This window comes from Anas acuta, chromosome 5 (genome assembly GCF_963932015.1).
Source record: "Anas acuta chromosome 5, bAnaAcu1.1, whole genome shotgun sequence".
In the NCBI taxonomy this organism is placed as follows: Eukaryota; Metazoa; Chordata; class Aves; order Anseriformes; family Anatidae; genus Anas; species Anas acuta.
This window is the reverse complement of record NC_088983.1, coordinates 10,386,554-10,400,203: the sequence shown is the minus strand read 5'-3', so window position 1 is coordinate 10,400,203 and position 13,650 is coordinate 10,386,554. Positions and strand designations below refer to the sequence as shown.

General features: G+C 40.6%; 3 protein-coding genes across 4 annotated transcripts in view; 1 reads left to right on the top strand and 2 right to left on the bottom strand.

Moving 5' to 3' along the window:
• Positions 1 to 1,092: 1,092 nt before the first annotated feature.
• ATP5MJ (ATP synthase membrane subunit j) lies at positions 1,093 to 5,284 on the bottom strand. The gene is made up of 4 exons (XM_068682654.1): positions 5,126 to 5,284; positions 3,199 to 3,322; positions 1,728 to 1,748; positions 1,093 to 1,273 (listed from the first exon to the last, which is right to left on the bottom strand). The coding sequence occupies exons 2-4, from the start codon at positions 3,320 to 3,322 to the stop codon at positions 1,254 to 1,256; spliced, it is 165 nt and encodes a 54-aa protein (XP_068538755.1). The 5' UTR covers positions 5,126 to 5,284; the 3' UTR covers positions 1,093 to 1,253.
• Positions 5,285 to 5,553: 269 nt separating this feature from the next.
• Positions 5,554 to 13,650, top strand: part of TDRD9 (tudor domain containing 9) — a 65,470-nt gene continuing 57,373 nt past the window's right edge. Inside the window, exon 1 of one of the 2 annotated variants that reach the window (XM_068682621.1) lies at positions 5,554 to 5,842. In XM_068682621.1, the coding sequence (XP_068538722.1) occupies positions 5,685 to 5,842 (158 nt within the window). In that variant the 5' untranslated portion in view covers positions 5,554 to 5,684. The remainder of the gene's footprint in view (positions 5,843 to 13,650) is intronic. The other variant, XM_068682622.1, reaches the window with a different exon arrangement.
• Positions 8,479 to 12,481, bottom strand: RD3L (RD3 like). Its single transcript, XM_068682651.1, has 4 exons — positions 11,852 to 12,481; positions 10,876 to 10,963; positions 10,001 to 10,306; positions 8,479 to 9,236 (listed from the first exon to the last, which is right to left on the bottom strand). The coding sequence occupies exons 3-4, from the start codon at positions 10,297 to 10,299 to the stop codon at positions 8,939 to 8,941; spliced, it is 597 nt and encodes a 198-aa protein (XP_068538752.1). The 5' UTR covers positions 10,300 to 10,306; positions 10,876 to 10,963; positions 11,852 to 12,481; the 3' UTR covers positions 8,479 to 8,938.

The window sequence follows — 13,650 nt, the reverse complement described above, 5'->3', positions numbered from 1 at the left end:
ATATCTGTCAATTTGAAGCTCCCTTTCCTACATTTTATTTTGTTCCCTACTTTTAGCGCCTTTTGGTTTTATGTAGAGAAAGAAACTTCTCATTTGTTTTTTTGGGGGGGTTAGAAAACACAGCAAGGGCAGAAACATTGAAAACACAGAAAAAAAGGACTTGATGGGGAAAGAATCAGATAAGCCCTACCGAGGGAAAATACAGAACAACGAAGAGAGGAACTGTGGAAGAGAGGTCAAGAATGAATGAAAGATAGCTATCTATTCATTTCTAATCAAGTGAGTAACACTATACTGGCCTTTAGGGGAAAAAAAAAGTCACCGCCTGCAACTGACATAGCCCATGTCAGTATGAGTACTGACAAGAGTTTTCAGAGAAGTACAATCAGTAATTTTACTCTTAATAGGTGTAGATGCCAAGCTGAAGCAGAAGTATAAAATCTGTAGAAATTAAAGGCAATGAGTATTTTGAATGTTTACCATGTCATCAGCACGCAAGGTTATCAAGCTCGTGACTATTCAAATACAAAATATTTAAGTTACAGCCAGATATTACAGTAAGAGAAATTGAAACACAAAACCTTAAGCTGAAAGATTTACGATGTTTCAGTGATGTAGTTAAAAAGATGTACGTAAGCATGAAGTCATTAAAATGACTTAGGCCTCTTAATCTTCTCAAAAGCAGATTAAGCTGAACTTAAACAAAACATGACAAAGTAAAATTTTGATTTTATGCACTACGTATCCTTGATATGGATGTTCAGTATGTACAGTTCTGAAAACTCATTTTCCTAAGGTTTTTGTGTCCTCAAAATATTGCACTGCAAGCTGACAGTTACATCATCACACTTGGCACACTCAGTTAAGATATTTTTAAAGGCAATGGAGTATTTCAAAGGTTCTAACTGAAAAAGATGCTATGAAAAGTGGCATAATACTTTTATATGAAATGTTGGCTAATTCTATTAAGTTTAATTACAGAAATTCCTTTTTTTTCCCATGGTACTATTGTAAAAGCTTTTATGTGGAACGTGGAAGAACTGCAGAAAACAAACGCATAGACTAAAAATCAATTTTCAATACAGTCCAGTATACTGTGTCCAACATGTTTAATTTCTTGTTGTTCAACAGATTTATTCTAAGTTCAGAAGTATACCAGGTACAGTTTTAGAATTAACTTCCCTATGGTTGTAACTTGCTTCATGTACAGTAAAGATGATCAAACACCAAATTCATTCTCCAAGAAGAGATCTTTAATGATGGTCAGAAGACTCTGAAAAAAAAGACACAATTTAGACTGTTCAAACAGTAGAGTAAACCAATTCAAGAACATAGTTCAGAACCTAGAATAGATGACTGTATCTAAATCTGAGCATAATATTTGGCAGATTCAACTGCCCTGATAAGTAAATCTACCACACCAAATGAAATACATAACAAATTCAGCTAACAGTAAGAATCCTTTTTCACACATTTTAAAATGCTATTGCAGCAAACTCTTCCGCAGCTTTGGAATGGTTATTGGTATTGGTTATTTATAATTACAGTTTATTTATGCTATTATCCTCAAGTCTATTATTGTCACTAATTACATATATAAAATGTAAATAATGTTTACATTTACAAATTCAACTGGGAGCAAATGACCTATCTATAATGGTACAGAAAGTAAACTGAGTTATAGCAGCTCATGACAAATAAGAGGGTATTATGTAGTTAATACTTACTATCTGCCACTGCTTTTTTGCCTAGAGGAAAAGAAAAAACAAAACAAGCTGAACAATTACACTTAAAAAAAATAATCCTGTTTATATTTTACAGATAAATTTCAATTAGATTACACAACTCACGATTTCTTGAGTGTGAATAAGATTTTAAAAAGTGTATGAGACGTACTTTTTATGGTACATTTCCATAAACATTATATATAAAAAATATTTTTAATCAACCAAGATTCTAAACATTATATATATAAATTATTTTTCATCAACCAAGATTCTATGTATTTAGAATTCATAGCCATCAAGACTCCCACTATAATTCGAGGAAAATTTTATACAGAATGGTAGTTTTGCATAGTGTGTGTGTGCGTGTGTATACACACAAAACTGAAGGATGTAAACTGAAGTAGTAACAATACCGTTTGTCTTAAAATCTTCTTTTGTAATTAAAATAACTTATTTCACATTCCCATTTTAATTGTTCTCCTAAAAGTCTGATTTATGGTGACCAGACAAAAACATAAAGAAAAAAAAATCTTCGTAAGGCAGGCAGACATAAGAGGCTGTAAAATCTCCATCCTTGGAGGGACTCAGTTGAATTCTGACTGGTGCTATCAGCAACCTGATCTAGCTGCTCTGAGCAGTGGTTTGGAGCAGGTGACTTCAAGAAGTCCCTTGCAGCCAAAGTTATTCTACAACAACCCTAAACCTCAGGAAGGGCTACAGCTATTAAAAGCTATTTTCACTTTAGAGTGACATTTAGCTTACACTTCCTCCATATCAAGGTTCTTGGTAATTCTTAGTGACAGGTTGCAAAGGGATTGGCTTGGAAATTTTTCAGCATAGCCCAAATTGAAGAATAGGACGTTGAGTATAAGAATCTGTTGTAACCTTTTGCTTTGAGGGACCTGACCCACTCAAATATACTAGCTTTACATTAGATGTTCCATTTTTTCTCTAAGAAAGAGATCCAGCATCACCAAATAGAACACACTTCAATGTTCAGTGATGTGATGTACCTCATACTTGGAGGTGCATCATCCCAAAATTATAGTACTTAATACAGTTCACATGGGAAAACGTTCTTGAAGTTGCTTTTTTTTTTTTTTGCAAATGTTAAGAAAAAAAAATAAAAATCAAAGTTCTAGTTCAAAACAACGTTACATTCATTCTGGAAAAACCTAGAGAAAAAGCCTCTGGCTATGCATTTCAAGTTAGATGTGTGTTTTTAAAACCAGTGTCTACATTATTTAATATTCATAAAGCAGGCACAGTTACACTAGCTTGAGTGATTTTATTAGTGTAGCCTTCTACATCGAACACGTTAAACTTTTATGGCAAAAACTTGGCCTTAAGGAAAAGCGTTACTTTCTCATTTGCTAGATATGTTCAAGGATAGTTTGAACTGTTATGGACAATCATTCTATAAAGCATGATTTTAATTAACAGTCGATGAAGATTAAAATGTTTAACTTACCACCATATGAAAGTTTGTAGTAGGTATAAGCTGTTAACGCTATACCGACCCATACTTCTTGATAAACTGTAGAGAAGTAGAACTTCATGGATCTCCATGACTTTGGAATCATGGCTTGCATCATCTGAAAGGTATCAGAAGTTCTGCAATGAGGAGTTTTGTAACTATATTCTTACCTGCTATGTATGTATGTGCATGCACTTTATATATACACTTTTATACATCTATGTGGTATGCATACCAAAGTAGTATACATGTGCATTTGTACTTTATATGTATATTTATATATTTTTCATATATATTATACACATATATACACACAGCAGCAGCAGCAGTTAATGGGTTTGAAAAATAATCCCCCAATGTGCAAAGGTACTTATTCCAAAGTAAAGCATTGAAAATTCAGAATTAAGGTTATAACTTAACGGGCTAACACACACGAAAATGTACTCCAGCTGATGAAAGGACTCAAAGATGAACAACAGAGCATTTGCACAGCAGCAGTATGTAGGCTCCTCTCCTTTTATCGGTGACTTTTTATTTCCAGACTCTCTCAGGAGCAAAGCCTTGTTCCACACAAGCTAGACGAACTCTATCCTTGTACTACCAAGTCAGTTTCCCTCCCTCGCCCACATCTAACATGTCTTCCAACATGGTAATTTCTACTCAAAATAGCAAAACACAAGATAAGCTACTAAATTCAAGATTTATCATGAATATATTACTTTTAAAATATGTCCCGAGAATAGAGAGCCTACTGATTTTTTTCCCTCCTTTGTATCCAGCTTTGTTAGTCAAGGTAAACACAGAAAGCTGTGTAAAAAATGTTTTAAAATAAAACTAACTCCCATACAGCACGTTGGCATACCATTTGCACCACATTACATAGCAATACAACATATTCTACTGTTTTCTACTTAAAAAGCAGAACACTTTATCCAATACAATACAAGCCATTAAAATCAGTTATATACAGATACGGAAAGTCTATGTCAAGTCAGCATCCCAGGATAGAAAAACAGGTATTTTTTTTGACCCTCTGCGAGGTCATTCTCACTTATTTCCCAGTGCTACGTGTAAAGCATCCTTTAGCGACCATCAAGGGTAAAAGGAGGCAAGGACTGCCAATGTCAAAACAACTGGAAAAATCTAGATGGCATTTAATGAAAGCATCCTCATGGAAATCAATGTATGAATACAGACAACTCCACATTTCTCTTTACTAGTTTATGGAGAGACATCTCAATCACATTCATATTTCCTGAAATGGTGCTGTGCTTTCACCTGTGCTAGTAAGAGCAGTGAAAAGCACTCCCCCCAGGTTTTTAGTGTTTGTTCACAGGATCACAGCGTGGCCGAGGTTGGAAGGGACCTCTGGAGGTCACCCAATCCAACCCCTGCCGAGCAGGATCACCTGGAGCACACTGCACAGGATGGCATCCAGGCGGGTTGTGAACATCTCCAGAGCAGGAGACTCACACAGGGGAGAGACACAACCTCTGGCCAACCCGTCCCAGTGCTGTCACCTCACAGCACAGAAGCGCCCCTCGTGTGGAGCCGGGACCTCCTGTGTTTCAGTTTGCGTCTGCTGCCCCTCATCCTGGGGCTGAGCATAACCGAAAAGAAACCGCTCCCATCCCCCCATGCCCACCCCTCAGGTGTTTTTATATATTAACGAGGTCTCCTTTCAGTCTTCTTTTTTCCCAACCCAAACAAGCCCAGCTCTCTCAGCCTGCCCTCACAGCCCAGCTCTCTCCAGCCCCCTCTCGCCATGCCCTTTCTGCTCCCCCCTCCCAAGCACACCCTCAGCGCCCCTCAGAGCGCGGCCCCGCGGCCCTCCCCGCACCGGGGGGGCGCCGGCAGAGCCAGGTCACGGCCGCCCCCCCTCACCCAGCACCTCCCGGGGGCTGCCCCCCGCGGCACCCACCCTGAGGGCCGGGGGGGAGCGCAGCGGCCGCCGAAGGTCACGGAGCGGGGACAGCCACCGGTGCCGCTGCGGGGGACGCCGGGAAGGGGAGGCACCGGCCCGGGAGGAGCCGCCGCGGCCCGGGCAGCGCCCTCTGCAGCCGCGGAGGAGCGGAGCCCGGCTCCCGGCCGCTCCTCCCGGCACCGGGGTGCTCGGGGAGCGGGCGGCACCGGCAGGCAGCCTCCCACTGAGGCGGCTCCGCGCCTGGGGGCTGCTTCCCTGGGTGGAAGGAGGGATGTGGTGGCGCACCCCGGGACCGGGAGGGGGCCGTGCTTCGTGTAGTGACTGGGAAGGGACCGTGCTTTGTGCAGTGACCGGGACAGGAGCGCGTTTCGTTCCGGGGGAAGCGCAAACGGGAGCCAACACCGGACCCTCCCCGCTCCGCCCGCCGCCCCCCACAACATGGCGGCTGCCTCCCCTCAGCGCCGCCGCCCGGCTGAGGCGCCCGGTCACGTGGTGCGGGCGGGGCCAGCCCGAGAGCGGGAAAAGGGCGGCCGTGTGAGGCGCCGCTGTTGCTATCATGCTGCGGGCGCTGACGGCGGAGCAGATCCGCGACTGGTTCACCGTCGGCAAAGCCGTGACCGCCGTTGAGTTTTTGGGGGGTGAAGCGCACGCCGCAGCACTTCGAAGTCCCCTCGGCTGCCCCGATGGCCCTCGGGAGTCCCTGGTGGCCGCGGGGTGAGTGCGGGGCTCCTGGTGGTGAGGGTGAGGGGCTGCGTGTGGGGGCAGCTGCGGTGCTTTCCCTCAGTCAGCTCCGTGCCTGAGGTAGCAGGGCGAGTGGTGTGTGCCCTACACGGCCTGTGTGTGCTTCAGCTGTCCTTCAGTTCCTTGTGCCTGGCATGGCTGCAGCCCGGGGTGCTGCTGTTGGCTTCCTGGGTTGCGTGAACTGTCTCCTTAAGGCTTACTCACAAATATAATACAAAACTGGAATGTCATAACGTCTGTCTCCTTTCAACCCCTCACGTAAAAGTGCTGCTGGTACTAGGTTCTGAATTACCGATGTAGATCTGCTCTTTATTCAAGAAGTTAAACAAAAAAATGCATAAATACAGTAATGGCTAGATGGGGTGGAATGGGCTAAAGTTGCACCAGGGGAGGCTTAGGTTGGATATCAGGAAGAACTTCTTTACCAAAAGGGTTGTGAGGCATTGGAATGGGCTGCCTAGGGAAGTGGTAGAGTCCCCATCCCTGGAGGTCTTTAAGAGATGTTTAGATGAAGAGCGTAGCGATATGGTTTAGTGGAGGGCTGGTCAGAGGTTGGACTTGGTGATCTTGGAGGTCTCATACAACCTAGATAATTCTGTAAAACACTTAAAAGGTTTCAGTGTGGGAAAAAATGGCTATGCTCTTTAACTTGGGTTGTCACAGGTTGTCCAGCTGTCTCCAAGTTAGCCCTTTTTTTTTTTATAGCCATTTGGCTAAAGGCATCACAGGCTGTTCTGCCCAACACTTGTGCAGGTGGGAAACATTGCTGCTCTTTGATATTACTGCCACTCACCTTTCTGCCAGCAGAATGGTGTTTGTTAGCTGCCTGCTGATGGCAAAAATATCAGTAGGATCAGTGTGAGGAATCGCAGTTTCACATCACCTCATGCAAATCGTGTAGGCCTTAAGTAAAAAGCACTTAAACAATTGTGTTCTCAGGCAGTGACTGTCAGTAGGGAAATGATGGCTGGCCTACTGCAATGATACTGCTGAAAATATTCATATTCTGTAAGTTACTTCTCAATTCTGTGTTTAAAAAATAAATTGACAAAGTAAGGTGTTGGTGGACCACATTTCTTCAATCTTTGGATGATTTTTTCCTGTGCCACTTTGAGTTCCTAGGTTTCTTTCTCTCCTTTTTGCCCAGTTTGTTGCTGCTACAACTGGGTATAGTAGCCTAGTATCTGTTTAATCAGTAAAAGGTGTGTAAAAGTAAGCAAGAGTTTCTGTGCTTTTGCTTAGCATTGTGCTGGGAAACAACTGACTGTGATGCCTAGAGTTTTTTGTTATTAATTCAGTAACTGCCTTTTAGCATATTTTAGTGGTGGTCCTCATTTCTGGACTTGGAGGCCTGCATTTGCTTGTATTAAAGTGAAATTTATGAACAACGGAGAAGTTTTGTCAGTAGTCACTGTGTTTTTGACATGCACACCCACACCCCTACCTGCAGCCTCCATGTTTTGATGATCACGAAGGTAAGTGGACCCCACATGTTTACTGCCCTATCGTTTTCCATAAACTAAGATTTGGAAGCTACATTTGTGGGGCGTCTTCTCACCTGTTTTCCACTAAAAAGTTGTGAAGCTTCATGTTTTAAAAACCTTTTCTTTATATGAATTACTATTGCAGGGATCTTGAACACTTGACTAAATAAAAAATGTTTTCTGAAGCCTGTGTTGCAGATGTTACTAATACTAATTCTGCTAATGTCTTCGATATGCTCAGTAATTTACCTTCTTGCTTACGGAATAGTACTTGAAGCTTAACTCCTTGAGGGAGCCTTGTCAGTGAGAAAATGCTTTCAGGCCATCCTTGTCCTAGTGCAGGGATCCGCTTCTGGCTTGGTTTAGAACTGCACAAAAAGAATTGGATAGATCTTATTCTGTATTCGTAGAGCAGATTAAGTTTAAATGAATGCTTAAATTTATTTTTAAACCAGCAGCTAAGCAAAAGGAGGGCAGAGAGTTCATACCAGCTCTGAGTGCAGATCTGAGTTTGCACAACATATGAAGTTTCCCATATTTAGCTTATTGGAAGTGGGGGGGACCAGTTACTCTTGGTGATGAGATGAATTTTTTCATTACTGTAAACCTGTAGGAACTGATTAACTCTAGCCTTGTAGTAGTTTGTTAGCTGGCTTTATGCAAGAGTTTTGATGGTTTTGCATTTTTTGTATCTGGTATTCCACTCTCCTGTATGAGATGTTCTCAAGATCTGTGAATTTTCCAAAGGCTTCTTCAAACTATATAGCTACCTTTTGTGGAAGATACTGTGCAATTTGTTTCACCCAATTTCTATTGCGTTGCAAGGAAATTCGTTCTTAGGTGGAGAATAGTTGTGGCCTGTGTTTTCACTGACTTTCTGCTCTAGTTGCCTGCTGTGACCATAACAACTGTGTGTGTCTGATCAGACTGATAAGACTTCATTGTGAACACACAGTGATAAATAATGGCAACTGAAAATTTGAAAAGATCACCTCTTGCTTTTGCAATGATCTGTTGAACATCTCTTGCTGTTATAGAAATGTACCATATTTTTTACACGTATTTTACCTTGTTTTCACTTTAGAACTTATTCTTGAAGTTGAGAAATAATTGTCAGCTCCAAAAGGTATTTACCAGTTTATTTGGTACAACTGATATTATATTAAATCTTACATGGTATAAAGTTCCCACAGAGCCTAAAAGCTGTGTGACAAATACAGAAGTTCTTGCCTAATGCTTTGTGGAGTGGTGCTATTTCAAAATACGGAACGTGGTCTTTTCTTGTTTATACATCTATATCTGTCTACCTGAATGCTAAAAGGAAAACACCTCCATGTTTTATCAGCAGCAGCTATGTTTTTCGTTAAAAGGTGCCTACAAACACAACATTTTAAAGGAACAGTGAAGATAGGAGGAGGGTTTGTACTTAAAGTTTGTATAATGCACGCTAGCTATAACTGAAGACTTGGATTTAACTTGTATAAAAAGGGAGCGTGTCATAGTTCCTACTCCTATGTTTGCGGATGGCAATCACAACAAAGGAAGACAAACACTACAAAGCTTTTTGAAAGAAACACAAACCCACTCAACTTGATGGGTAGTAATACGGAAGGTTCCAAATTCTGTCAGAGAAAGTGGGAAACATGCTTTGTGTGTTCTTGTCGACATAACTTGAAACAGTGGGGATTTCATCTTTCTCTGATTTGTTAGAACTGTCTCCACGCAGGCTGCAGTGTTCAGAGCAATTTGTATTCCATACATCTACCAGTTGCTCTTGCTGGTTTTCTCTCTCAAGGGTAGTAAGAAAATCTTTTAAAACTTGCTTGAATATGTAGACTATTTCCCAAGGTAAAACATCATTTTCTGCCAAAACTTCACGAAATCTAGAAACAAACAAGAATTGAAATCGAATCATCAGGGCTGACAACTCTTTTTCCTCGCTCATCTTTTGAGGGAAGGGGAAGGAGGAGGAAATGACTGCGCTCTGGTGTCATTTATTCCTTGCTGCCACATTTCCCCACACACCTCCCCCAAAAGATTACAAGAGGAAGAGAGCTCTAACAATGCACTGGAAGCGGTCCAGCTATTATGAGGATTGTTATTCAGTATGCTTTTCCTTTTTTTTTTTTTTTCCCTCCTCCATCTGGGTAACTTGATTTAAACTGACTTTGCCCTTAGGTGTATTCTGGGCTTTAAAAGGCACATGGGCGGCTTCTATCATTTCTACGTGCCCCTGGAAAATATATTTAAAATACGAGTATAGGACAATTTTACATGGTAATTCCCCCACAACATTTCATATTTAATAGATAGTAACCAATTTACAAGTAAATTGTAATTGGTTACAATTTAATATTGGGGATAATGAACAGGAAGAAATGGAAGTATTGAGAGGTCACATTTTTAAGAATGCAAGACTTCCCTTGTTTAGGATTAAACCAGGAAAATCCCGATATTCAAAAACTTCACCTGTACAACATCATAAAGCACAGGTGTAGTTTCTAAAACATCTATAAAATACACTCAAGCTGATGGTCATTGTTACTCTGGCAGAAAGATCAGAGCCATGCATACGCTTGGAAAAGATAAAGAAAACATAGCTTATTTATGCTCCAGTACTCAAGGCTAGAGGAGTAGGAGTAGTTACCTGCTGAGGACAGTTCCAGTTTGGCAGGGCTGGATTTGAGAACAGAGAACTTCCAGCTGCCGCTGCTCTGTGGCTGGGATTGTTGCTTGAGGATTTTGGTAGTTCTTCAGCCAGTTGTAATCCGTGCCAGGTTTCTGGACTTTCTGTTCATTTTCAATCTCTTGCACTAATCTTTCACGCTCTTTCAGGTGCCATTTCAGTTCCCTCAGCAAGGTTTTGGTAACGAGTTCTGATCCAGGATACCTTGCGGATTTGTAGGAATCGTTCTTTGACCATTTCATCCAGCCAAAAAGTGGCATTTTTAAGCTGTGGGGAAAAAATAAAACAGAGTATTTTGCTAATTTCTGTCAGGCCGGTAGTGTTTATACCTACAGGCTTCCTTTTAAGCTGCTGACTGTTTTAAAGTAAATTTTATTCCTGATGGTAACATTTCTTGCACTACGATATAAGAAGCGATAGTAATCGGCAAGCTGTAATTAAATCTGACAGGCCTTACATTTTATAATATTTTACATCTGTTTTCCAAGTTAACACTTTCAAATGCTGTAAACTTCAGAGTTTTAAGTGCATATTTATCATCTTGAAATTACGTCATGTTGTTTTTCCTGAGAGCATATGAGGAAGTTAAAAAAAATAATAAAAATTACAAATTGAAGTAATTCTTGAAAGTTTAAAAAAATAAATTGCTAAAGTTAAGTGCTGCAACTCCGTACAAGTCCAGCTTAAAACTTCTGTATCACTTTGTATTTTTACATAAATTCCTATTGATGTAACCTCTGGAAACTGAAATCTGGTGGAATAGACTTCTAAATTACAGTTAGTTACAAGCCATGCAGACACAAGCATACGAATCAGAAGGAAATAACATAAATTACCTTAGCAGTTGTCTGACCAGTGTTGTTTCAGGTGAGTTTGCTTGAAGGTCTCTTATTCTAGCATATCCTGTTTCCAGGCTGTTAACTACTGGTGGAAGAAAAAAAGCTTTTTTTCTTTATTTAGTCAAACTGTGCTTACAAAAATGACTTTCAGTACTGAACATGGCCGTTTAAGTTTTTCTGCTTTTAAGGTTCTTTCTCACCCCCTATACCAGAGAGCAGCAGTAATCCATTTAACCTAATGTGGTCTCTCAGACACTTCCTACAAAGTCCATTAAGGTTTCCTACCTTTGGATTGAGTTCTGATGGCAGCAATTAAAAAAAAAAAAAAATGTAACAATTTCAAATGCTTGTTGCTAAATCCATCTGAAGGTATTGGTGGCAGTGAGATGAATAATGATTGTCTGGAGCAACTCCAGACGTGCTTCTAGCTGAAGTTAAGGCTGTCGGATGCTGTGATGCTTGGCTGTGCATAGCTGTAGGTCACAGTTTAGAGCTGTATTTTTATGCCTGTGGAGTGCTAAAAATAGCTCTGTTGCTTTTATCATCAACCTAAACTTTCAGGCCAGTGAGATGCTGAAAGACTTTCTCCCCTTAGAGGGGGGAGCAGGCTGTTGTACCGTCACTTCTGAACGGCTAAGAATAGGCTTCCTCCAGCACAGAGCATCTCGAGCCTTTGTTTGCCGAGTGTTGCCAGAACAGAGCTGTTTGACAGTTGCTCAGGATTTTGGTCGCTATATAAAATACTTTTTCCAGATGAATTTCATCAATCTCATGGTACTACGCTTTTTCGTTACCGTGCATAACATAGCTGTTAGCATTTTTAATTAACATTTCAAATGTGTTTAAAGAAGCCAGTCTGTAACACCTACGGTGTGCCATGAACGACGCACTAATCTAATTAAAGGAGTGGAATGAGAAGGAAATGCAAATTGAGGTCAAACTGATGTAAAAAGCCCAGAATGTAAAGTCTTACCATGGACTTTGCTTCCCTCTCAACTGGCTGTCAGTTGCCTTTTCCCTCTTCCCTTGATGAGCGTTTTGAGCAGATCCATTTTTAAGATTAATTTCCAGGGATGGCGTTGCGCGCAATAAAGGTCGCTGAAGCAGCCATTTTCCGTTCCAGTTCTCTGGTCTCTTCCTATTAATCTAAACGATAGGCATGGTATATGAAGTGCCTTCCCTCCTTGTCTTCCTTGTTAGAATGGCTAGCTTTGCTCCTCTAAGTATTTTGCCTTCCTACTTTTTTGCCTCCACTGGTGTGTGGAACTGTTGGAAAAACGAGGCTTCTGTAAATTTGTTCTAGATGTCATACAACATAAAGGATGACATGTGGGGCTGTTATTAAAGCTGATATTACTTATACATTGGAAAAATCCAGATGTCAGTATTAATCCTCTTCAAGTGGAAGGTTTTCACATTGCATTGTATGTGGTACTATGAAAAATGAAGGGAGCTAGGTTTATGATGACAGAACTGTCCTGACAGATTTTCAGATGAAATTAAAATGTTCCTTGCCACCTCCTTTAAAGCAGATACCATGTCACCGCTTACTTTCCAATTTGATACAGTGGAGAAAAAAATGCTGTACAGCGTAAAACCACTGTAATGTCTTTGCAAATTAAGGAGATGTGTGCTCGAAGGTGCGCAAATTAATGAAATGAGAAAGCTACAACAGTGGGTTTTGTTGTTCTGCTTTTGTTTTTTCACCTAATCTTTGGTTATACCATGAAATTTTGTGAGTCTGGATACTGAGAATGATGCTTACCTTTTCACTGGAAGAGGAACACTGACGCTGAAAATCGTTTTGCTTCTAGTTCTGTACGTGTTTCAGATCTGCTTTTGGGATGATATGGCTGTTTGTGCGAGTCTGACACTAGGAACTGGAACTTGATTCCATCTAACCTGCAGTGTACCAGAGTTCTGCAGTGCTGTATCGAGATGAAAGTTGCAGCTTGACTTCAGCAGATCATGGGGCTGTTCCCTGACGGCATTAATGAGTGGTCTTACTGGTAGCTACAGCTGTTACATCTTAGCCTGGGGGAAGTCTTTGTTTTGATTCCTCTCATTAATTTTTAGGTGCAATACAAATGGTGTGAAGTCATTATTACTTACCTTCAGTGTTTGTTTTGTAAATACACGTTCTTTGAGTTATTACTGGGGGAAAATGGTTTGGTTACCTTGACAGTCCTGTAGCAATCTTGCACTTGAGTCTGTAAATCCAGGGATGCTGTGCTTTTAGAAGTTATTTAGGTTCTGAGTTTCTTGCCTTTTGTTTTCCATTTTTCTGAATAATCTACTTCTGGTACTAGTGGCTAAAACACATCATAGTACTTGAGAGAAACTGTAACATTAGTTACATAATGATGAGTAATTTTTTGTTAATAAGCCATAACTTACTCTGCCATTGAAGCAGAACAGTTGTTAACTAACTGATACATTTTGGGTAAATTAGCTCTAATGGTCTGTGTGTAAAATATAAAATGACAGTTGAAGATGCTTTAGATCTTGCTTTCCTTCAACCTCCTTATTAGATAATTTTCCTACTTTTCTAGGCAAAGAATATAATTAATTCCTAAAGCATCCATTTCTGTAGCTTATTTTTTTTTGAATTGCAGTGAACGCTATCTTATGTGCTGGTAAATCAGATTTTTTCATATGTGTATTTCTTAGACTTGTTCTTAAGTTAACCATTTTTCTGTAGTGGGTTTTTAGGCTTGTTTTCTGATGTTCTCAAATTGAACTGAGGGAGCAGCAACAATTGCTGGAGCCAAA